Below are 21893 nucleotides of genomic sequence, written 5' to 3' on the forward strand. Positions count from 1 at the left end.
AGTCTAGTTCGCTTCAATAATGAGTAGTTGTATACCTTTGTTTACCCTTTATACCTAAAGCAGTGTGTAAAAGTCATGTTAAGATCATGTGGTTGTTGGAGTATTAGATTATTATTAATTCGGTATAGGTCGGAAGTCATTTCGGTCCGATTGAAAAAGGTATTTCCGGGTCGGCCGGTTATAATGGTTTATTTGCGGGGCAAATTTATAAAGCGGCAATGGGAACGATTTTCATTTGTTTTTATTTGTAATTACCCTGAAAAGTATGAATTAGTAAATTGTATTCATTTTAGTATTTGATTTACAGGTACGAATCAAAAGGAAAAAAACCCCCTTTTAAATAGCATAGCATTAGCCTTTACCTACGGTTATAGAGTAATTGAAAATCCGCGTCTTTAAACCTGAATTCAAAGTAAACCTTGGATATAACTTGATTCTTTAAAACATCAATTCGTCAAATTACAAACCTTGATCTTTCTTCTACATACCTACTTTTATAACTTCAAAACAAATTTCACATAGATACACAGAATTAGAAGCCAAAGGAATTTATCGGTAAAAGCGACATTTCGATTCCGATTCCATTCAATCACGCATTGTTGTTTTTCAAATTTTAGAGTGATCATCAAAAACGTTCATATATATCCTTTACAACAGGGATCCCCACTACACTTATCCTAATTACCATCCTTTCGTACGAATCGACCCCCACGGGAACTGTATAATAGGGTGATATCATACGTTCCTTTGAGTCCAAACAATAAGTAATTCCAGACCCGACTTTGATTCGCCATCAATTAAACATTCCTTTCAAAGTGTCAAGTTCACGTTTTATACTCTGTCACAAGACTTGAAACCTCTCTGTAATTCCATCAACATCGTTCCTTCTTTGGTATTCGCAACAACGAGAACAATACGTAGTACCTACCGCGTCTTCTCTTGTTTCATTACCAGTCAGTCAATCGATCAATTACTCAGCTCAGGGCAAAATATCAGACCACCACCTCGTTGTTTAACTTCGCTTTGATCGGAATCGAAATAACAGGCAATTCAATCCATATCAGGATCAAAAGTAATAGGAATTACCGCCGGTCCCCCACAATTATCTAATTCCAGACCTTTTAATAACCCCACTTGGAGTCTTCGGTTTTTTAGATCTTATCACTCTTCAGGTCCTCTACAATGATGTCTCGATATAATTTGTAGCCTTGTTCTCCAAAAACGTAAAACCAATTTCATACAATACTTATAATCCAATCGTAAATCTAACTACTGTAGATTGTGGACTCGACATTCATAATGGACGTACCCCTACCGTCACCATCAGCTTCGATACGATCGAACAAACCTGCCATACCACTTCTTTCGCTCGCTCCTCCCGCTTTGGCATTAGGGGATGAATTGGCTGTGGGTGAACCCGGGGACGAGAATAATGCTGGAGAAATCTGGAATGGTGAGAAATTATGGGTCAACTTCTATTCTACAGGACCAATCGCTGATGTTTGTATCACTTAGTCATCACCAGAGCGGCTGATCTGGTGAAAGATGGAGAAAGGCTGGAAAACCTTGCTTGGAGGTATGTCATCATAATTCATCGAATCTAACCTTCTTCCATTAGCTGACGCTATTGTCATTCAGACATTGGGGACAACCTACGCGGCGTACATACTCCGATGCTACTAGAAGGTTATCAATGTCATCCCAAGCGACAACAGCTTCGTCAGCATCCATACATACTCCGATTGACACCTCTACGTCACCTTTTCTACATCGATCCAGAAGTGCAGAAAAGTTGACATTTGGAGGCGCATTGAGATTGTTATTAGAGAAAGACGAAAATAATTTCAAAGACTGGGTCGAAGACGCTAAGAGGAGCTTACCGCCCATACCGCCTAGTAATAACAAATCTTACCCCTTAGACTCTCCAGAATACCAGATGCCGACCATATCAGTACCCGACACTCCCATTGCAGATGTCGAAATTAGGTTGGTTGAACCTACACCCGTACCTTCCAGAGTAGGAAGTTTAGGTGTTTCTATGAATACAAGCGGTCTTTTAAATACCACTTCTGCTGCATCCTCCGTTCACACTCAAGACATGAAAGAGGAGATTGATCCTATACCGGAAGAAGAAAGATCTCAATCGACTGATGACAATCAACCTCAACTCAAAAATCATGTCAGAATAATATCTACACCTATCGGAACACCATCAAGAAGAGCCTCATATTCGAAATCATCCGCATCACCAAAAAAGAAGAGCAGTAAATTCTTCGTACAGTCTTCTCCTTCAAGAGGTAGCGGTTCAGATTCTTCCCACCCTTCACCCTCAGATCCTATACAAACCTCAGCAGCAGCAGCAGCAGCAGGACCAAGCACAAAGGCGAATAACCCTTCATTACCACCTGCGCAAAAGCACACTCGCAGGAGGAGTTCAGGCGATTGCTCTGGTCTTTCTGGAAAAGTCAACCCTCATCAAGGATTAGGTCATGGACACGCCCATGCTCAGCATCAAAAGCGACACGTTTCGTTATCTACTATGAGAGGGAAATATCAAGCTGAAAAGCGACGAATGGCTGAACAACATTCCGCTTTGGCCAATGAAACTCAGAATAAGGATAACGAAGAGAGCGGATGGGAAGACGAAGAAGAGGACTTAGGTGAAGATGAGGATGATGATTGGAGTGATGAGGACGATTCACCGAAAGCCAGGAAAACTGATAACTCTGAAAAGCCCCATGAAGTCTTTAGCGATCATACTGATAAGGAGAAGGAACCACCTCATGAACACGGAGCCAAACAAACGAAATCTTCGTTACAAAGGAGACGATCATCATCACGACCCAGAATGGCAAGGACTACTTCAGATGACCGAAAACCTTCTGGTGCAGGTGTAGACTTGTTATCGCTTTTGACTCGAAAATCTTCTCATTCGGAGAACGCTCATCAACGCAAAGATAAAGACGCGCCTCCTCCGCCTGCACCCACACCTTTAACAAAAATGTCAAAGAAAGAACGACAGCGTGCAGCTGCGGAGCGACAGAAGATTGAAGAGCAATTGGAAGCTCAACGCCAAAGGGAAATGTTTGCCAAACAACAGATCTTTGGAAGTCGACATAGTCAACACAACCAGGGTCTGCTAGCTTCTGCTTTACAAAGGGGCGCAAGTATGGTCAATTTGGTAAGTGGGCCTTTTGAAACTGTGACATGTAGACCCAGTATGCTAACAATTTGGTGATTCGAATAGCAAAGCGCTGTTGAAACTTCGATGCGGCCTTCTTCGACACACGTACAGTTACCTTCCCTGGCTTCTTCACCCAATCCCGGACCTTCCTTACTGCGAAGCAAATCGGTAGTAGCTATGCCTGTTCAGACTGGTGTTAGCGTCACAATTCCTCCACATGCTCTGGATAGAATCAAGGACAAGAAAGCTCAAAAAGTCCAGAAGAACAGTCAAGAAGTGAGTTCGAGGTTTGTTATTTGGGCGACAAAAGCTAATATCTGTGGTGATGGCTGTAGAAGGCAAAAGCATCTGTAGAAATGGAGTCTTCATCTGAAGAAGATTCTGACGAAGACGCAGATTATCTGAATACGACTCAGACTAAACAGAAACTCGCTGCTCTAGTTGCTAAGCGGGATGCCAAAAGCACAAATCAAGGAAAAGCGCCCGCTACCGCAGCAGTTAGTCAACCTTCTCAACCTCCTTCTCAAGAAGCAGTACCTAGTCAAGCGGTACCCACTTGTCCACGAGTCAACGAGTATGGATATGTCCAACCAATGAGTCCAACGACCAGAAGAAGGAATATTATTATGGCTGAAATGAGTGAATCTCTAAGACGAAGTGAGTATATATACCACTTTCATAAGTCTGAAACGCAATTATGACTGACGTTTGCCTGCTATAGATGTCGTACTCGAGCGAGAGAAATCGTCTGGATGCGGTCCAAGAGGAATGGGAATGACCAGACCACCACCTTCGAAATTGTCAACCCACCACTCGGCTATCAATCTCACTCAGTATTCTCGAGGTGGAGGAGGGGAAACGATGGAAAGGACTTCAAGTCATCCGGCACGAGCGAGTCCAAATACTTCTCAACCCTCAAGTCATACAGGTGCTATAACTACATTGCCCACCTCTTCATCACCTTCTCATAGAATGCCACCTCCACCACCACCTCCATTGGATCTCACACGAAGAAGAACAACTCCAAATGTATTAGGTGGAAATTTCCTGAGACCTCTGACAAGAGCTACTATTGCTCAACCTCAACCACCTCCACCACTTGAAACTCCTCAACATCATCGTCAAAATTCAAATGAAAGTCAAAAAAGTGGGCGTAATTCGAGTGTGGTCAATCTGAATAATATGATTCATGAATCACCTTCTGATTTGGAAGCTCCAGCTATGATGCGTAGATCAACTGATGGTGAAGGATTACATAAAGAAAGGGAAAGAAGGAAAGAATTGGCTAGAAGAAGAGATACAACTGATACAAGTTATAGATTACATGGATGGTAATCATTTGTCCAAGTTGTTTGTGTTGATGGATTAGTATATTTCAAGCATTGTTAAGATTCATTTGTCGTCTCGTAAAATTGGTTGTACTTTTGATTTTGGTTATTTCGTGTAAACTTGCGATTGTTTTTGGAAATTTAGGTTATTAGGTAGTTTTCGAATTTGTTGTACGATCATGAGTTTCTATATAATTACAATACAATAATGCATTCTTACAGTCTTTAGCAATTGCATACATACATACATAATAACTAATATCATGGTGATTAAGCATTTGTAGTCACTTCTCTGCTGATTTAGTTAGTTACATGCGTATGAGGAACTATCATCTTCGTTCCTTCTGGGATGAAGTAGTGCGAATGACCATGCAATTTCCTTCTCACGTTTCAGACTTGCACATTGGACACTTTGCAATGAATGTAATCATCATCGTTATATATAGACCATCCGGAACCTGAGAAAGATGTAACGATCTCAATGAAACCTTTATGTAATGTGATTATGATTTAGTGAACTATACAAAAATAGACTTTTTTTTTACTCCACCTTTTTGATGAACCCTTAAAATCAATTTCCCCAGATCACCTTAGATTAAAATAATGAATTCGACGCGTATGGTAACTAATATATATATGGATAGATAGTACCGCCCCGCACTATTCTTCTCATTTATTATAGGTATAAATCAATCTTTTGTCTCAAACTTTCATTTGTGTTTTTAATAAAATACCAAGAGTCAAGAATCCCATAATATTCAAACCATTCTTTTACATCTTTTACATATCCTTACTTGGAACTTCATTTCATCAATTACATTTCAATTACAATAATAAAATCAATCTTTTACCACTTTTTTATTTTTTTAAATTTAACTTACATTTCTCATTTTCAAAACAAATAAATAACTAACAACGATGAAATTCACATTCCCCTTATTCATATCATTAACAATTTTCTCAACATTTGTAATTTCTTCACCAACAATAAATAATGATAAATTTAAACTTATAAATAGAGAATCAATTCCACCAATTGCAAGAAATAATGGAATTTATTTAAGACAAAATACAGGAGATGCAAATACTTCAAATGGAGATAATACAGTAGATACATCTACATCAACAGAAACAGAAACAGAAGATTCAAATGAAAGTACAAGTTCTACTGGAACTGAAGTTGAAGCTACTCCTACTTATACTTATAATGGATCTGGAGGAGAAGCAGGAGATTCTGGACCTGCGTAAGTTTTGAATTTATTGATTTTTTTAAAAAAATTCAAAATTCTTGAAAAATTCAATGAAATTTAAACTAAATCAATTTTTATATTGTATATATAGTTTAACAGCAACTGAATCTGGAAGTACACCTGCTGCTAATGATTTAACTTCAGCAACTGCTGCAGGAGTTGAAGCGACTTCTGCTGATCCTAATGCACAACCTTCTTCTGCTCCTTCTACATCAACTTCTCATAGTGGATTAACAAATTATAATACAACTACAAGAAGTCAAAGTCAAAGTTTAGTTGGAACAAGTGCTGCTCAAACTGTAGGTTATTTACATTTTAGAAAATTCCAAATTTTCCGCTTATTTATTATTAACAATTCTTATAGACTGGTTCAGCGAAAACATCATCAACTTCTTCTTCTGCTAAATCAGGTGCATTACCTTTAATGCCTAATTTACATCCTTTATCTTTGATAACTGTTATTTTAGCTGGTGGATTAGGTGTAATTAGAGTTTTATTTTAAATCATTTAAATATATCTTTTTTATATCCATTAATGGACTATTGTTTTTTTTTTGACAACTTCAACAAATGTTTCTCGCCTTTCTGTTATTCAATTATGTAGAGATCCTTTTTGATAAAGGTTATCTTATCATTCTTACTCCTCATTTAAAACAAGTCATGCACAATGTATACTATTTACTTATGCGATTTTATCGAAATTTATCAATTAACTGACTTTTCATTCATTTTAACGGTTTTCTTTTGGGAAATTCAGCTAATTGATCATTAATCTTTGTTCTAAATTTTCTCATTTTCTCCTTCTCAACAATTATCAATTCATTGCCATTTACCTTGAAGATTGATCGATCAATAAATAATATATTCTCTTCAATCATCCTCACAGCCACTTTATAAAGTAAAGCATGACTACCTTTGATTCGATTAAAATTTCAAATAAAAGATGGCCTTTCCAATTTTATTTTTTTTTTTAAAAAAAGCTAATCCTTACATCTTACACAAGTGAAAAAACGAATTTGATTGACTTGATATTTAAGATAGAGAGACCTTTGTAACATGAATTTTTATTTTATATATCCTTTATTTCAAAACTCCATATTCGTTTCAATCTTGAAATATGTTGGATCCATCCTTCGAGTCGAAAATGAAGATACATTAATCTTCCTTTTTGTGAAAAAGATTGATATTTTATCTTAAAATCCTTTGTTAGGATTATACAGGATTTTTATAAATTAGAATGTTCTAAATTTATTATCCTTTGATAAGTATCGAGTTATACAATATAACAAATTTGACTCGATTAAAGTGGAATAGATCAAATAGAAACAAAAAAAGGTATATAAAGTGGTTCTAAAATATTGTTGAATCAGTTTCTTTTTTATCTTTAATTATCAATCTAAATTTATATCAACAAGTCAAATTCAGATTTTTTTATATATCTTACATTTTCAATCGAATTATCTTTTTGATTAACAATATGTCTACTCAAGAACGTAAGTTTTTCCACAAATTGCTATTTATTGCGATGATAATAACTAACATATATATATATATATATATATGATTTTATTTATTAGAAACCAATCAGACTACTGAACAAGTTCCAGCTGTATCTGTTGATCCAGCTGCTCCTGCTCCTGCTCCTGCTCCCGCTCCTGCTCCCGGAGGAGAGACTGAATGTCAAGGTGGATGTCAACTTCATCACGCCGAAGATCAAGCTCAAGTTCAAGTACCTACTACTCAAACTAATCAAGAGAAAGAAGGTAAGTGAAATTTATTATTTTTTTTGGAAATTAATTTAAAAAGACTGAATTATCGTTTTTTCGAATTGTAGATTCTGCTTGAATCATTTTATAACTTCCTCTCATAATATAAATTCCTCTCATAAGTTTTGATTCAATTTGATATCAAGAAGGGAGTACAGTATAATTTTGGAGAATGTCAGAATAGGGAATGTTTTATGGTAATGAATAAGGATGTAAGGGATAAAGTAAATTTCAGGATTATTTTAACCAGATAATCTTGTTTCAATTTTCATTTATCCTTGTTGAACGTAGTAGGAGTTTGAAATTAAATGTTATAGTTAGTATTTATGCATTTTGTGGAGGAATTTTTGATACACATTGACAATTATAGAATGTTGTAGTTTCAATTATAATACTTATAGCGAACATTGAGTCCATTGATATGATCCGAAGTCGGTTGACGAAGTATGCAAATTTAAAAAAGGACTTAGTGTTGTCTGATTAAGTATGAAATAAACTTTAAAGTCGTGGTTTGAGCAAATAGACTTGACGAGTTGAGATCAGTAATTTCTATTATCGTCTTCTCTTCCCTGCTCTGGGTTAGCATTTCGATCAGCCTGCTACTCAATTGTAAAGCTCTGTCTGACGGACGAATACCTGTAACTTCAGATAAGCCATACCTCAACCCTGAGATACCTTGCAATATGATTTAGAAGTTTTCATCCCATTACGAAATACTACTATTTAGTTTTTCGCTAAGACTTCAAGCTATGATTTTCCCTTTCCCTAATATTCTTATTGACATTGGTTCTATGCGATTGAGGAAAGGATTTAAGCTTTGTTGTATAATTGTTCAGAAGTGGTGATACCTAATTTGACGTAATAGATCAGCATAATCATGTTTGAAATTGTATTATTTGTTCACGTCTTTCCATCTATCGCAACCCTTTTTTCTAATTTGAATTGTAAACTTCTTCCACTATTTAAAACATTTCGACAATGATTCAACAAGTATGATGAAATACAACCCCTACGACTAATTGCCTTTCTTTTCAATGAGACCAAGCAAAGGAAAAAAACCAAACTTACCAAGTTCTTCAATAGTTGGTTTCAATTCATCTAAATAAGCTTGATATTGACCTCTATTTTCAACTTTTTCTTTTACACCTTCTAAAATTCTAACAGCAGTAGCATAATCATTTACTTTTCTAGAAGCTTTAAGAGCAGCATCAATAACAGAAGTTGAAGGTACTAAATCATATGCAAAACAATTATTTAAACCTCTTTGTAATTCAAATAAATCTCCAACAGATTGAAAAAAAGTTTGATATCGACTATTAAATGATTCATATGATTCTGTTTCATGTCCATGTGCTCCACCACCTGAAGCGAATCGAATAGCTAAAAGATTCGAGAATTTCAATCCATTAGTTCAATTAGTTTTTTTGAAAGGTTTAAAGTTATAAAAGTCATATTAAAAAGATACAAAGTGTTTTTTGAATGAATGTTTATATTATATATTGAATTTTAGGAAATACTTACATGTGAAAGCGGGTCGAACAGTTGGAGCAACGAAAGCACTTCTTGTTCTAAGGATAGCTCTGAATGACATTTTTTTTACAATATGTTCTGATTGTATCTGAGTGGTGAGTGTGGAATCTTATTTGATATTGACGATGTAGATGATAAGGAATAATATGGATATATAAGAATATATTGTTTTCCAAGTTGCAATGCAAAGGGTAAATTCGGAGCGAGACGCTGTTACACCTCGGAATTCCATCAAACATGATTCGCAGATTTCTAACTAACTATATAATGATTTGGCTTTTTATTCAATTTTAACCAATCAAAAATGCCGTAACTTGTATCCTTTACACACGCCTGAATGATATAGATAGTGCGCCTATTTCTTTTCTTGACGCGAACGATTAATAATATTCCGAGTGCAGCTTAAACTACTGTCAAAGTGATAGGGAATGCGCTAATATGCATATACATATAGCTATATGCATAATAATGCAGGATTGTAGACGAGCAGAGAGTACTCCGATTCAATATGATACAACAGATCTAATAAGATACACACGAAAGCCTACATGTCTTCGACGGACCATTGATTCTTCTCGTACTCTTTTCGGACAGCTGAATTCTGCGCTTGGAAATATTTCTTCTCGAATCCATTAGAACGATCTATGATTTACAGATATCAGCACATAATCATGTTTTCGTCTGAATTTACTGGCGAGTTTTAAAACAATCAATGTCAATGCAATTGGAATGCCTACTCACCAACTCCATCCCATCTGAATCCAGGAGGTATACCAAATCTATTTGGTGCAAATGGTCCTTCGTATTTCGGTCTACGAGGACCTTTCTTCTTCTTTTTCTATCGATGTGAATGATAATCAGCTTTCTATGTTTTTCCAAGATAGTGACAGACGTAAAGCTGTCATGCAATACTCACAGTCAAAAATTCAGCAGCAGGATCATTCCACCTGTCTACTTCTTGCATCTCTCTATTCATCCTTATATCATCCCTTGAAACACCAACATTCTTTCTTTCGCCCATTTCCTTTTCTTCCTTCCGTCTACTGTCTCTCGCTTGACGTTGTACGAGACCTTTTGTCCATTCTTTCCTTTCCAGCTCTTTCCTTTTCGCTTCCTCTTCTTGTCTTTTTTCTTCCTCCTTTAACTTGGCCACATCTATGACTCTACCACTTGCATCTCTATGTACAGTTTCATTATATTGATTCGACCTTTCAGCATCAGGAGGTGGTGTGGGTGATTTTTCTGCTGCTTTACGTGCTGCTTCTTCCTCTGCCATTTGAGCTGCTGTTCTTAAACCTCCTTTCCGCTTTTTTGGTTGATTTGCAGGAAAGTCGTTAGGTTCAGCTTTGATGGAAGGAGGAGGAGACGAAGGTCCTGCTTCATTCGAAGGTTCACTTTTAATCATTGGTAATGAGGTTGAACCGACGGTAGCCCAAGATGATTTCGATTTTTGAAAAGTTGATACATCTTTACCCATGACTACGAACGGCTTTGTCAGCTATAATTTCGCTATCAGCTAGAAGAACTGACCAGGTGTATCACCATCTTCCATATCTTCGTCTTCATCCTTCAATCTCCATTCATCCTCATCACGTAACATCAATCCACCACCCTCTTCCCCTTTTACCCCACCAATATAGTCTTCGTTCTTGGGCTTCCTTTTCTTTCTTTTAATGGAGGAATCAGATGTTCGGGCCAGTATAGCATCTCGCTTAGGGCCTGACATATACCTGTTTATCAGGTCTCCCATCATCAGTATGTTTGGTAGCAGAAGGGACGACTTATACTCACTTGTCAGCCAAGTAGGCCTTGAGGTCCGGCATTTCGCTCGATGTTCACTAAGTAGCAGCTGCCACCAACGTTTTGCAGCACGTTTTGCAGCACCAACAGGATCAAACACCTGAGCACTATGAGACCCACGAAATCTGAGCTTGTTTTCATTAAAGACGAGAGGTGAGACAAGAATATTACAATCATGGTCCAAATATACATGTAGAGTCAAGAGAGGTAACTTGGAATAATTGGCGGTAACCTCCACTACTTTGATTCAAGAGGTAAATTAGGTGGCAAATTGCTATCTTATTGTATTGAATAAAATTGATCCCGTTTAATAGTTGTACGGTGAGTCAATTTATACGTGCTCGTTTGTCCCTGGATATCAGATAGATTATTCAATAATCAAAGAGTTTAACCTTGACATTTTGACTTTTCCTTCTTTACACAATCAAGTATCATCTGCATTGGATTCATCATCATTATACCTCTTTTTGTTCTTTACTCTCTCACAAAAGTCAACAATACACGACAATCCAAATAACTTTTTGGATCAGTTTCGAATTTGACTAAATATACCAAACAACTCTCATATTGGAAAATATTAATATACCCAATCTTTAAATCAAGTTTCAACCTAACTTTTATTTTTCCTTTTCCTTCTTTCATAAAAATCAATAACGATTATGCCTCTTCCTTCTCTACATCCTTTACCTGCAAATCCAACAACAGGTCAACAACCTTTTACTACTCTTGGATCTAGAGGTATAAGTGCTGTTGCTCCTGCTAGTGGAAGTAGTGGAGGAGTTAATAGGGAAACTTTGAAGACTTTACAAGATGTGTATTGGAGTGATGATGAGGTATGTTCCCTCTTTCCCTCTTTTCTACATCACAAAGTACGCTTCAAGATTTCCAAAACGTATGAGAACGCGTTCGAATTCTTCATCTTTAGAAACAGAGCATAGACAGTCTCATGGGAAAACTATAATCTTACATGAGTCAGCTAATCTATTATCTGTCAACAGGATGACCCAGATTGTATCATCTGTTCTGAACCTCTAGATCTGTCAGATTTGAACTTCAAGCCATGTCAGTGTGGTATGCAGGTAAGATGATCGGCTCACAAGGGAAAATGTGCACATAACTGACCCCTTTCATCGCACGTAGATCTGTCAATTCTGCTACAACAAGCTTCTAGGTTCAGATGCACGTTGTCCAGGTTGTAGAAGAGCTTATGATGCGAAAGCTGTGGTTTTCCAACCGGTGGACTGGGAGGAGTGAGCTCTTTGAATTCTCGCGATTGTCCGTCTCAAGCTAACGGCGCTCTCGAACAGGGTAAAACGGGCAAAGGAGAGGAAGACAAAGCGAGCGAGAACTATAAAGCAACTTACAACCATGGGCAGAAGGCATCTACTGGGGGTTAGAGTGGTAATGAAGAACATGGTATATGTGATAGGCATGAAGCTCCCTGCGCCAGGCGACGAGGTGAGCTATTTCCGCTTTCCGCTATTAAGGATTACTTAGCTCATAAGCGCGAAAAGGCTATACCGATATTGCGGTCAAATGACTACTTTGGACAGTATGGTAAAATCTCCAAGATCTACCTCACTGATCGTACCAAGCTTTCCTCAACGGCAGTCTCAACATTGACGGAAGATGAACCGTCCACAGCGACTGGTATATACATAGTATACATCCGAAGAGAAGATGCTGCTAGGGCCATAGCTTCATTAGATGGTATACCTGCGCCACAAGGACCCCCGGGAACCCTCTTGAAAGCAACGTTCGGTACAACGCGTTATTGTGAATCATTCTTGAAAAGTCAGAAATGTGATACGCCGAACTGTCACTGTTTGCATGAATGGGGAGGGGATAGTGATTGTTTCACCAAAGAGGATATGGAGACTGCGTATGTTACTCATCCTTTGTCTCTCAAGGCCATTTCTGTCGGTAGATCGGCTGACATCTTTCATAGCTTAACAAAACCCGCGGAATACGATGCCAGGCAAAAGCAAACCATCGTATCCGCTCCTCAACCGCCTTCCCTCTCCTCCAAAACCGCTTGGCCGAAACCATCGTCAGACGATATAAATGGATGTAAGCACAGCCTTGCTCGTTTCTTCTGAACCTTCTCGCTGACGCTTCTATAGCTGTGACAGGTCTGCCTACTGCTGCCAGCTGGGGTAAAGGTATAACCGTCAAAACCGCCAACAGGGCAAGCAGCACAAATCCTATCGCCCGTCCCACGAAGATTGGCAGTTTCATTCCTCTCGGCAAAAGTAATGCAGCCTTTCCCCTCCCCACGCCATCCCCCACTATTCCTGTAATCATTAAGGAGAAGAAAGAAAAGAAGTCTCAATCGATGGCTAGAGGAAAGAGTACAGATTCGTCCCTCAGTGCTGCTACAGGCGGAGCTGCGAGTGCGCAAACTTCCCCAAAAAGGAAAGCAACAGCCTTACCGCCGCTCACCACTTCGACACCGTCCAGACCATCCTCTACAGCATCTGCGCCACCGCCACCACCCGGATTACCCCTGTCAAGCTCTACATCGATCTCTGTCCCAGAACCATCAACGGAGGAGATTATGGATGAGCAAGTAGCGACAGACTCAGATGCCGGACCATCCTCTTCTTCACCCGCACCACAAACTCCAGCTCGATCAAATGAGCCTATACCACCAGAACCGCTATCTACCCAGCCTATAATCGTTCACTCACCATACCCTGAACCGATCATCTTCTCCTTCCCAGCACACGACAAAGATTTCGCCTTTGTGTTAGGTTTGGACGACAGTGAGCTACAGCTACGTCAGGCTCAAGCAGGCGGATATGAACCTAGTCCATTTAGCAAAACATTGGAAGGATTAGCTGAATTAGGAGTCCACGCACCGGAATTACCCGATCTGTTCGAGCCTTCCTCGAGGAGAGGTTCTTTAGGATACAATGGATTATTTAGACCTTTTGATATCTCTGATGGAGAGGATGATTCCGCTTCAGTATCTGTAGAAGATTTGGATAACACCCCCGGACCCTCGTCAAGAAGAGATAGAGATCATAATGCCCAAAGGACGGAATCAAGATTTGGGTTTGCCCGACCGGGATCAACAACTAGTGTTGGCTCTGCAAGAGGTCAAAGCCCGTTTAGCAACTTGCGTAGGAGTGCAGCTGAACAGTCTGGTCTAAGGGATAGTTGGTATTCGTCAAGACAAGGTCAACATGACGACGCTTCTTCTTCACCTCTCATACAACATCCACAGCAGCAGCATAATCAAGATCCTCGTAATGCCGCATTAGCAGCTCAAGTTGCGTCTTTTGTAGGAAGTTATGACTCCTCCATCGGTGCAGGAGAAGCTTGGACAGGTACGACACAAGAATCGACCTATTCAAATTCTCCATCTCATCAACGCTTGACTTTATTAAATGGTGGAGGCTTTGAGAGAGGAAGTGCAGGTGGAAGAATGGATCATGGTGTTTATTTGCAGAAAGGTAGCCGGGAAGAGTATGAGCCTCGTACGTCTATCATCCCTCTTCGCTGTCGTTGAGGAGAGCGGCCGCTAATGGGGATTACTGTTTAGCTGTACTTCAATATGGCAACACTCAAATATATTCTAATCCTGCTCATTCCCAACCACAACAACAAGTACCACCTCGATCCCTCTTCTCACCTGATTCTACTGTTCACGAAGAACCACCTTACGGCCATCATCAATCACCTTTATCATTTCAACATGGACAATCTCATCAACATCCAGATGCTAGGACTTTGATGGCATTACATCACTCAAGAGGTTCACCAACTCCTCTTGCTGCTCATGGTGAGTTCCGTTGTCAGTATGCACTCGATAGATTGCGATGCTGATGAGATTATGATTGGTAGCTTATCGACGATATTGATTTGGTCATCTGCCCATAAACAAGATTGAAAGTAAAAACCACCTCTCCGTAACATATCATCGACCATAGGATCGATTATACCCTTGGATCGATATACCTTTATGTCAATTTTTTCACAATGTGGACGATAGTGAAGATTGAGAAGAAAGAATTATAAAAGTTAAAACGGTTACGTATTTTATGCATAGCCAAATCAGTGCGCGTGACAATTTGCTTTACAGAATTGATTTTCTCCAGCTTCGCAACTTGTGTAACGCTACGTGATCGGTGTACCCGTATGCTAATTCAATCTTACTGGTTTTGGGTTTGAATATTCAAATTCAAACAGCCGAGAATGGATAAGTGCATATGATTAATTATATATTTCTGACCAGTCTAATTATTTTATAATCTTCAATTTTTTATAAATCAAAAGTAAAATACATGAATTGATCATTTGAAAAATTTCGCTAAATGAAATTTTTAATTCAGAAGTGATTTTTGGGAAATATATAAATTATCTATCTCTACCATATTGACCAAATTTTATAATATTTTCAATCCATTCACCATTATTTCTTCTTTTAAATTTAATTTCATTATTTAATTCTTTTAATTTCAATTTAAATTTTAAATTATCATTTTTAATTTTATTTAAAGTTAATTTAAATTCTTCTTTAAATGAATTATATGTACCTTTAATTATAATTCCTTTTCTATTTAATAATTTTTTTTCAATTGAAAATCCCATACGATGTTGTAATAATTCAATTCCAATTCCAATTGAATGTATTTTTGATGATAATAAAATTTGATCATCTCTTCTACCCATTGCCTTTTTCAACCCCCCCAAAAAAAAAATATCAGAATTTAATTTTGATTTTTCTCTTTTAATTGATTTTGACATCATTTAAAAAATAAACTCACAATAATAGGTACTTCAGCTTCAATAGATTCAATTACACTATTAGCACCACAATGAGAAATAAAAGTAAGAATTGAAGAATGTGATAAAATTCCAACTTGATCAACCCAATTTGGTGAAATACAAATACCTTGTTTTTCACATAATTCAAGTGTTTCTTTAATATTTTTATTTAATGAATTTTTTTGATTACCACAAGCATAAATAAAAGGTGTTTTTGTTTCTTTTAATAAATCAAATAATGCTGATAAACTTGGACCACCATTAACAAGGGTACCGAAACTGTTTGTTTTTTTTTTTAAAAAAAAAAATCAAATATCAGCTATAAAGGTAAAATGCTTGATAAAAATGTATCTTTTTACCTTATATAAATTACAGTTTTTTCATTTTGTTTATTTAAAAATTCTTTAACACCTTCACCCCAATTTTCTTTTGGTTTTCTTTCAAACCAACCTAATTCTAAAAATTCTTTTTTACCATTTGGTCCAATTGTAAAATTTGGATCTTTTTGAATAGCTTCAAAAGTTCCTTTTTCAAATATTGAAGATGGATAACATGTAATCCACATTTCAGGAATTGGAAGACAAGCTTGAAATCCTGCTAAATATTGAAACCATCCTATTTCTTTTAGAGAAGTATAATCTACTTCTGTACCCCATCTTTCAAATGCATCTGTACGTGAAAAGTTTGTTAATCGATAAAAGCTAAAATGAAAATTTGGGCTTGTATGTTGTACACCGAAACAACTTACGGAAAGGAGTATATCCTGGAATTTTAATCAATCTATCTGATTCGAATAAACACTATAGAGGAATCAAGCATCATCAGCATGAAGGGGTCAATCAAATTCCAACTCTAAGATAATGTACAGCTTTGTAGGCTTTGGCGAATTTGCTCATCCAAGCCGCTTGATCTAAAACATCAACGGATTGATCATTATTCGCACCAGACAGCTATAAGTGCGAAAACATCAATCAGGAATCGCCAATTATATCTAAAATGCCTTCTTTCAATTCGCAGAAAACAACTTACCAAATTATTTTCAGGTTTTACTCTAGCTTCAGGATCGAAATCATCCAGAGCTTTATCTAACCATCTCAAAGATCCATTTTCTTCCGTACCACCCAAACTGAATCACATAGTTGTTAGATATAATTTTTGGATTGCATAAGATTGGGTTACTTACAAAAGCATCTCACCAGCTGGTAAAGGATTATAAGCGATTGATCTTGTTGGTTTTAAATGTGGGAAATTCTCTTCAACTTTTGATTTCATATTTACATAAAAGAAACTAACTGCATCGTAAATGAAAATAGATGGATGTGGCCATGAACCAGAGCCCTATAAATCACTTGTTATCGATATAGTCTAAATTTGATGAGTTAAATTTGAATTTGAAACTTACAAGTAAAACCCCAGCGTAAACTTCACCAGATTTATAAATCATATCCATAAAACTTGATAAAATATCATTCCATTCTCTCTTTTCACCAATTGGCCAAAGTTTAATTCTACTTTTTACATCTTCAGAACTAGCTTCATTTTCAATTATATTTTTAGAATTTTCAAAATTATTTATATGAAGTAAAATTGAAATACATAAATCTGGTGTATATTTTAATAAAGCTAAAGATAATTCTATAATTGGTGGTACGTGTGAATAAGCTGAGGTAGTACCGAATACAAAGTGAGATTTGAGTTCAGTCATTTTTCGTCGTTAATTCAGTATGTAGGTCAAGGTCAATTAATAGCACAATTGTACAATCAAGAAAGATATGTGAGATTTGGAGGCAATCGTTCTTGTTTATATACCTAAACCTTCCTCGAAAACCGACCGCATTGTAAGTTTTGTATGGAGGACCAGAATTATCGTATCATGCTTATTCATGCATTAGAGAGGGTATCCAACCGGGCAAACGTTCTAACGCTTTGACAACAAACGTTGCAGGGACCTACCTCTGTAAGCGCCTTCGTCCACTAATTCCACCCACAGGCCGTTCGACTGGAAGTAAAGGGATGCCATGTCGCAAGAGAAATAAGAGAAATAAGAGCAAACAAAAGAGGGGTGTTAAGCTTTGTGAATGGTTTCGGATGCAAAGATAAAACAATAGATTATCGAACGATTCACACATTCTCTTTGATTATTTTATCATTTAGTCTGTTTTTTGAGAGGGCTCAAGCATGTCGAGCCTTAGTGCCTTGGGAAAGTGATCGAGATTACCTGAATCAAACGTCCGAAGTCATCCCGATGAACCGAACGGTTGATTATGGCGAATTTCATTTCTTCGTCTTCAGATTTAGCAGCTTGAATGCTATCGATGTGGTATGATTGATATATCGAGTTCTAATTCATTGTTCATTGGAAATCATTTCTGAAAAAATAAAAGGTCTTATAGACTGAAAGGAAAGATAGGTAGGTACTAAGTCCAGATCTAGGTAGATCGGAGATACGCGTTAAGGATGATATCACGATAACGAGAATCACGCGCTAATGAAAGCACAATTGGAAATCATGCTATAAAATATGCCTAATACTTTATCGAAAAGGCCAAATAAAATAATCAAGAGGTCAAATAAATCTTGGAAAAAGACCAAATTGTTGTTCTTCATATTCCAATAAATGACTCGATTTTTTTCTCCTTCTTGAGAATCAATTTACTCTATATAAAGCAAATAACATCGTCTTGATTTTTAGTTTTGTCTTTCCGATGTGATCATATACTCACCAGAACACTTCAAATTCTTTCAATCACTTGATCACCTCGGCGACAAAACAAACAGGATGTCTCAAGTACAATACCTACAACCATCTATCAGTACAATGAATTCCACTCAATCTAATAGGTCTCATTCACCTGATTCGTCATCGATACAACCCGCTTCGTCAAGAATGAGCAATTCCGATATGGCTTCAACTCAGATAGAGCAGTTTGAAATGACAGAAGATAATGCGGAAGAACAGGGCATCGAAAGTCAAAGGTCACACGCCTTACCTCCAGTTGACGGGGGATGGGGAGCGTGGAGTTACTTAGCTGCAGCGACAGCCTTAGAGGTGGGTATCTCATGTTAAACCGAAAGACTATTGCTGATCTCGTCGAATGGATATTGCGATAGATGTTGATATGGGGTGAGCTGGAATTAATGCTGCTTAATGACGTTCATAATGCAAACTAATGATTCCATTTATCAGGTTTTGCAAATTCGTACGGAGGTCAGTTGATTAGCATCTCATCCAGTATCGCCTTTGAAGCTGAATTTTGTCATGACGCAGTATTCTTGGATCATTACGATACCATATACCCAAAATCATCGGTGCTTCCTATCATCGGTACAGTCGCAATGGTAAAGTCATCCTTTCTATTCACTCCATAACTGAAACTCATTGATAAGATACTGGCTATAGGGAAGCATGTATACCCTGCTTTGTCCGGCCACACTTTGGCTGACCTCACACCCTCGTCAAAGAATACCGGCTATGTGGATCGGCTTAGTATTTCTAGGAGCGAGCTTACTGGGCGCTGCGTTTGCCGACTCTGTAAGTCCTGACCAAACTTCGATATATATCTGTTAGTCACTGGCTGATCCACTTGACGCAGGCCGGAGGCTTGGTCGTTACTCAGGGCGTGTTGTATGGGATTGGAGGTAGTGAGTTATACATTTGGATATCTCTTGGTCAATGCTGATGAGGAGACGGTTTGCTCCAGCTCTTTTATGGTGTCCACCTACGAACTACATGTAAGATGATATCCCTTACTCCATATACTTGCCGTGGAGGAATGCTGAGAATTCCATCGCTCGTGTACAGGTTTGAGTGGTTTCATGCTAAAAGAGGATTAGCTGCTGGGATCATGCTGTCTGGCACAGGTAAGGTTCATTTCTGGCCCTTTCAATTTCAATGATGATTGATCTTGAGATTACCGCAGGCGCTGGGGGATTAGTCATGCCATTAGTATCTATTGGGCTTTTGGAGAAATTTGGAAAGCGAACCACACTATTGGCTATTGTGAGTTGTGCTCAGACAATAAATCCTAATGTGTTGAATACTAAGATCTCTTTACTGTGAAAAGGGCATAGCATACATCATCCTTCTTACACTGATAATTCCCTTTGTTCGTCCTCGTTTACCATTATCTCAACAGACTACCACCCGTATGCCTAAAGTCAATTGGGATTTCCTGAAACATGCTCCATTTTGGATGTTATGGTTAGGTGTTTTATTTCAAGGTTTAGCAGCTTTTATGCCAAGTACTTATTTGCCTTGTGAGTTACCTTCATTTCTGAACAGTCGAATTCTGCTAATCTAGATTGGTGGTACTTAGCATACGCAACTGCTCTCTCACTCTCACCAACAGTCGGAACAATCGCCATAGCAATGATGAATACCGCTCGTGTACCTGGTCAAGTTTTCTTAGGGTATCTAGCGGATAAATTGGGTGCTAGGAAATTGATCATTTCGATGTCTTTAGCTTCTGGGATAAGCGTATTTGCAGGTTGGGGAGCTGCAAAGAATTCAGGTGGTCTAATTGGTTTTAGTATCGCATTTGGTGTATTTGCTGGATCGTAAGTTGTTCAAAAACAATCAATTATATTTTATGTTTTGCAAACTCGGGTAGTTTGGGAATTATTAAGCTGATTGAGTGAAAATACTAAATAGATATACAGCTTTATTATCATCTTTTACCAAAGTTTTAAATCATGATGATCCTCATCTTCCAGCTATACTTTATGCTTTATTTTATTTGGCAAGAGGTATTGGATCAATCATATCTGGACCAATTAGTTCTGCTTTAATGTCAAATACTTCGTTGGGCAATGCGAAAGGCGGTTATGGAGTACAAAGTTTTGGAGTATTGATACTTTGGACAGGAGCAGGAATGATTATGAGTGGAATTGGAGCGGGTTATAAGACTTTTAAAGTTGAGTAGGAATGACTGTCTCGTATACTATGTATTCTAGAGTAGTTGAATGGTGTGTGAGAGACATACCACGATTCAATAAGAGAGATTCACACAGTTTGAATGATAGGTTATACACGTTGACTAATATACCATTTTATGCATTTCTTTTGCTATAACTGGAAGCTTCCTCTTGGATAGAATATGTCTTTGGTCTATAACGATGGCTGTTTCTAATCAGCATCCAGGTATCTAAATTGCCGTCATGGCTGGAACTCCATGAGCTTGGCTCGATATAGATCCGTTACAAAAGCAGTATTGATGTCGATCAAGTCGAAGGTGAACTTGAGTAGCTTTGATTCACGATCTAAGGTCGAAAAAGAATTACGATACCCATTTATCCACATATTTAGAGATATTGTTTATTGTCCTGTATCATGTTGTCAGGGGTGTTTGAAGATTACAAATACAGAATAGGTGATACACATAAGATCATTGGGTATATTAATTGGATCAAAGGATTGAGAAAAACTCACATTCAAAATCAATTTCATCAATTTTATATCTTTTTGGTTTTTTTCTAAATGTAAGTAGGTCCTTTGTTTTTGGTTTTTATACAATTTTTCCTTGTGATCCTGCTACCATATTTACAACACTTCTAGTAGCTTTTCCACCAAATTCTCTACCTGAATTCCTAGCTGCTAAAAGTGAAATTACTAAACATGCACCTACGAATGCAGTACTAAAGTAAAAAAAAGAAGGGATTTGATATAATTATCAAAATCAGCTTTTTTTAGTATAAATAGAAGTTAAGGATTTTGATAAATCTTTTCATGAATGTGATTTTTAGAGAAAAAAAAAACTTACAATTTATAAAATGTTGTTCTTGATAATTGTCGTTCTTCTTCTGATGTTCTAGAAGAAGCGAATATAGCTATTTTTTTATGAAAAAAAACAAAAAAAAAGGAAATATTAGCTTCATATCAAAGAATTACTCAAAATATGAACATGTTGTTATTTCATTGCGCTAGTATATCTGAAAACTTACATCTTAAATTAGGAAGAGCCATTTTAATTTGTGTATCATGTGTGTAAATCAATTAGGTAATGAAATGTATAAATTAAGTTAAATTATAAAAAGGTTTGTTATGAAATATTCAAGATTAAACAAAACATACTCTTTCGCGGAAAAAGCGTTATTGTTTCGTCATCAGAATCCTCAATTTGTATCTCAATTATTTCAAGCCGTAAAAAAATATACGAGAGATTCTCAACATGTGCAGTATTCATCAATTAACCAATATTTTATTCATTATAATGCATAGAACAACTCGTTTTTGACCTGATCGTTATATACAAAATATCACATAA

At 37.3% G+C, this 21893-nt stretch overlaps 9 protein-coding genes across 9 annotated transcripts; 5 read left to right on the forward strand and 4 right to left on the reverse strand.

Moving 5' to 3' along the window:
* Positions 1-1299: 1299 nt before the first annotated feature.
* I206_103260 (uncharacterized protein) lies at positions 1300-4519 on the forward strand (the record flags this gene model as incomplete). Its single annotated transcript, XM_070202709.1, has 6 exons — positions 1300-1453; positions 1516-1576; positions 1639-3181; positions 3248-3460; positions 3520-3841; positions 3906-4519. The coding sequence occupies 6 exons, from the start codon at positions 1300-1302 to the stop codon at positions 4517-4519; spliced, it is 2907 nt and encodes a 968-aa protein (XP_070058810.1).
* A 911-nt stretch (positions 4520-5430) lies between these two features.
* I206_103261 (uncharacterized protein) lies at positions 5431-6264 on the forward strand (the record flags this gene model as incomplete). The annotated part of the gene is made up of 3 exons (XM_019153501.1): positions 5431-5756; positions 5854-6061; positions 6127-6264. The coding sequence occupies 3 exons, from the start codon at positions 5431-5433 to the stop codon at positions 6262-6264; spliced, it is 672 nt and encodes a 223-aa protein (XP_019013662.1).
* Positions 6265-7238: 974 nt separating this feature from the next.
* On the forward strand, positions 7239-7606 carry I206_103262 (uncharacterized protein; the record flags this gene model as incomplete). Its single annotated transcript, XM_019153500.1, has 3 exons — positions 7239-7254; positions 7339-7524; positions 7596-7606. 3 exons carry the CDS (start codon positions 7239-7241, stop codon positions 7604-7606), a joined length of 213 nt encoding a protein of 70 aa, XP_019013661.1.
* Positions 7607-8337: 731 nt separating this feature from the next.
* Positions 8338-9118, reverse strand: I206_103263 (uncharacterized protein; the record flags this gene model as incomplete). Its single annotated transcript, XM_019153499.2, has 3 exons — positions 8338-8375; positions 8596-8907; positions 9049-9118. The coding sequence occupies 3 exons, from the start codon at positions 9116-9118 to the stop codon at positions 8338-8340; spliced, it is 420 nt and encodes a 139-aa protein (XP_019013660.2).
* A 483-nt stretch (positions 9119-9601) lies between these two features.
* On the reverse strand, positions 9602-10880 carry I206_103264 (uncharacterized protein; the record flags this gene model as incomplete). Its single annotated transcript, XM_019153498.1, has 5 exons — positions 9602-9699; positions 9799-9895; positions 9974-10536; positions 10588-10787; positions 10849-10880. 5 exons carry the CDS (start codon positions 10878-10880, stop codon positions 9602-9604), a joined length of 990 nt encoding a protein of 329 aa, XP_019013659.1.
* Positions 10881-11516: 636 nt separating this feature from the next.
* I206_103265 (uncharacterized protein) lies at positions 11517-14723 on the forward strand (the record flags this gene model as incomplete). Its single annotated transcript, XM_070202710.1, has 9 exons — positions 11517-11690; positions 11856-11936; positions 11998-12107; positions 12165-12315; positions 12372-12739; positions 12806-12927; positions 12981-14339; positions 14405-14644; positions 14707-14723. The coding sequence occupies 9 exons, from the start codon at positions 11517-11519 to the stop codon at positions 14721-14723; spliced, it is 2622 nt and encodes an 873-aa protein (XP_070058811.1).
* Positions 14724-15219: 496 nt separating this feature from the next.
* I206_103266 (uncharacterized protein) lies at positions 15220-17335 on the reverse strand (the record flags this gene model as incomplete). The annotated part of the gene is made up of 8 exons (XM_019153496.1): positions 15220-15537; positions 15630-15909; positions 15990-16299; positions 16379-16430; positions 16497-16580; positions 16660-16756; positions 16814-16968; positions 17033-17335. 8 exons carry the CDS (start codon positions 17333-17335, stop codon positions 15220-15222), a joined length of 1599 nt encoding a protein of 532 aa, XP_019013657.1.
* A 1074-nt stretch (positions 17336-18409) lies between these two features.
* I206_103267 (uncharacterized protein) lies at positions 18410-20552 on the forward strand (the record flags this gene model as incomplete). The annotated part of the gene is made up of 12 exons (XM_070202711.1): positions 18410-18679; positions 18742-18754; positions 18818-18838; positions 18899-18969; positions 19031-19162; positions 19224-19272; positions 19332-19362; positions 19433-19491; positions 19551-19630; positions 19695-19887; positions 19947-20187; positions 20282-20552. 12 exons carry the CDS (start codon positions 18410-18412, stop codon positions 20550-20552), a joined length of 1431 nt encoding a protein of 476 aa, XP_070058812.1.
* Positions 20553-21134: 582 nt separating this feature from the next.
* Positions 21135-21592, reverse strand: I206_103268 (uncharacterized protein; the record flags this gene model as incomplete). The annotated part of the gene is made up of 3 exons (XM_019153494.1): positions 21135-21264; positions 21390-21456; positions 21571-21592. The coding sequence occupies 3 exons, from the start codon at positions 21590-21592 to the stop codon at positions 21135-21137; spliced, it is 219 nt and encodes a 72-aa protein (XP_019013655.1).
* Positions 21593-21893: the final 301 nt, after the last annotated feature.

Source organism: Kwoniella pini, chromosome 4 (assembly GCF_000512605.2).
Source record: "Kwoniella pini CBS 10737 chromosome 4, complete sequence".
NCBI lineage: Eukaryota > Fungi > Basidiomycota > Tremellomycetes > Tremellales > Cryptococcaceae > Kwoniella > Kwoniella pini.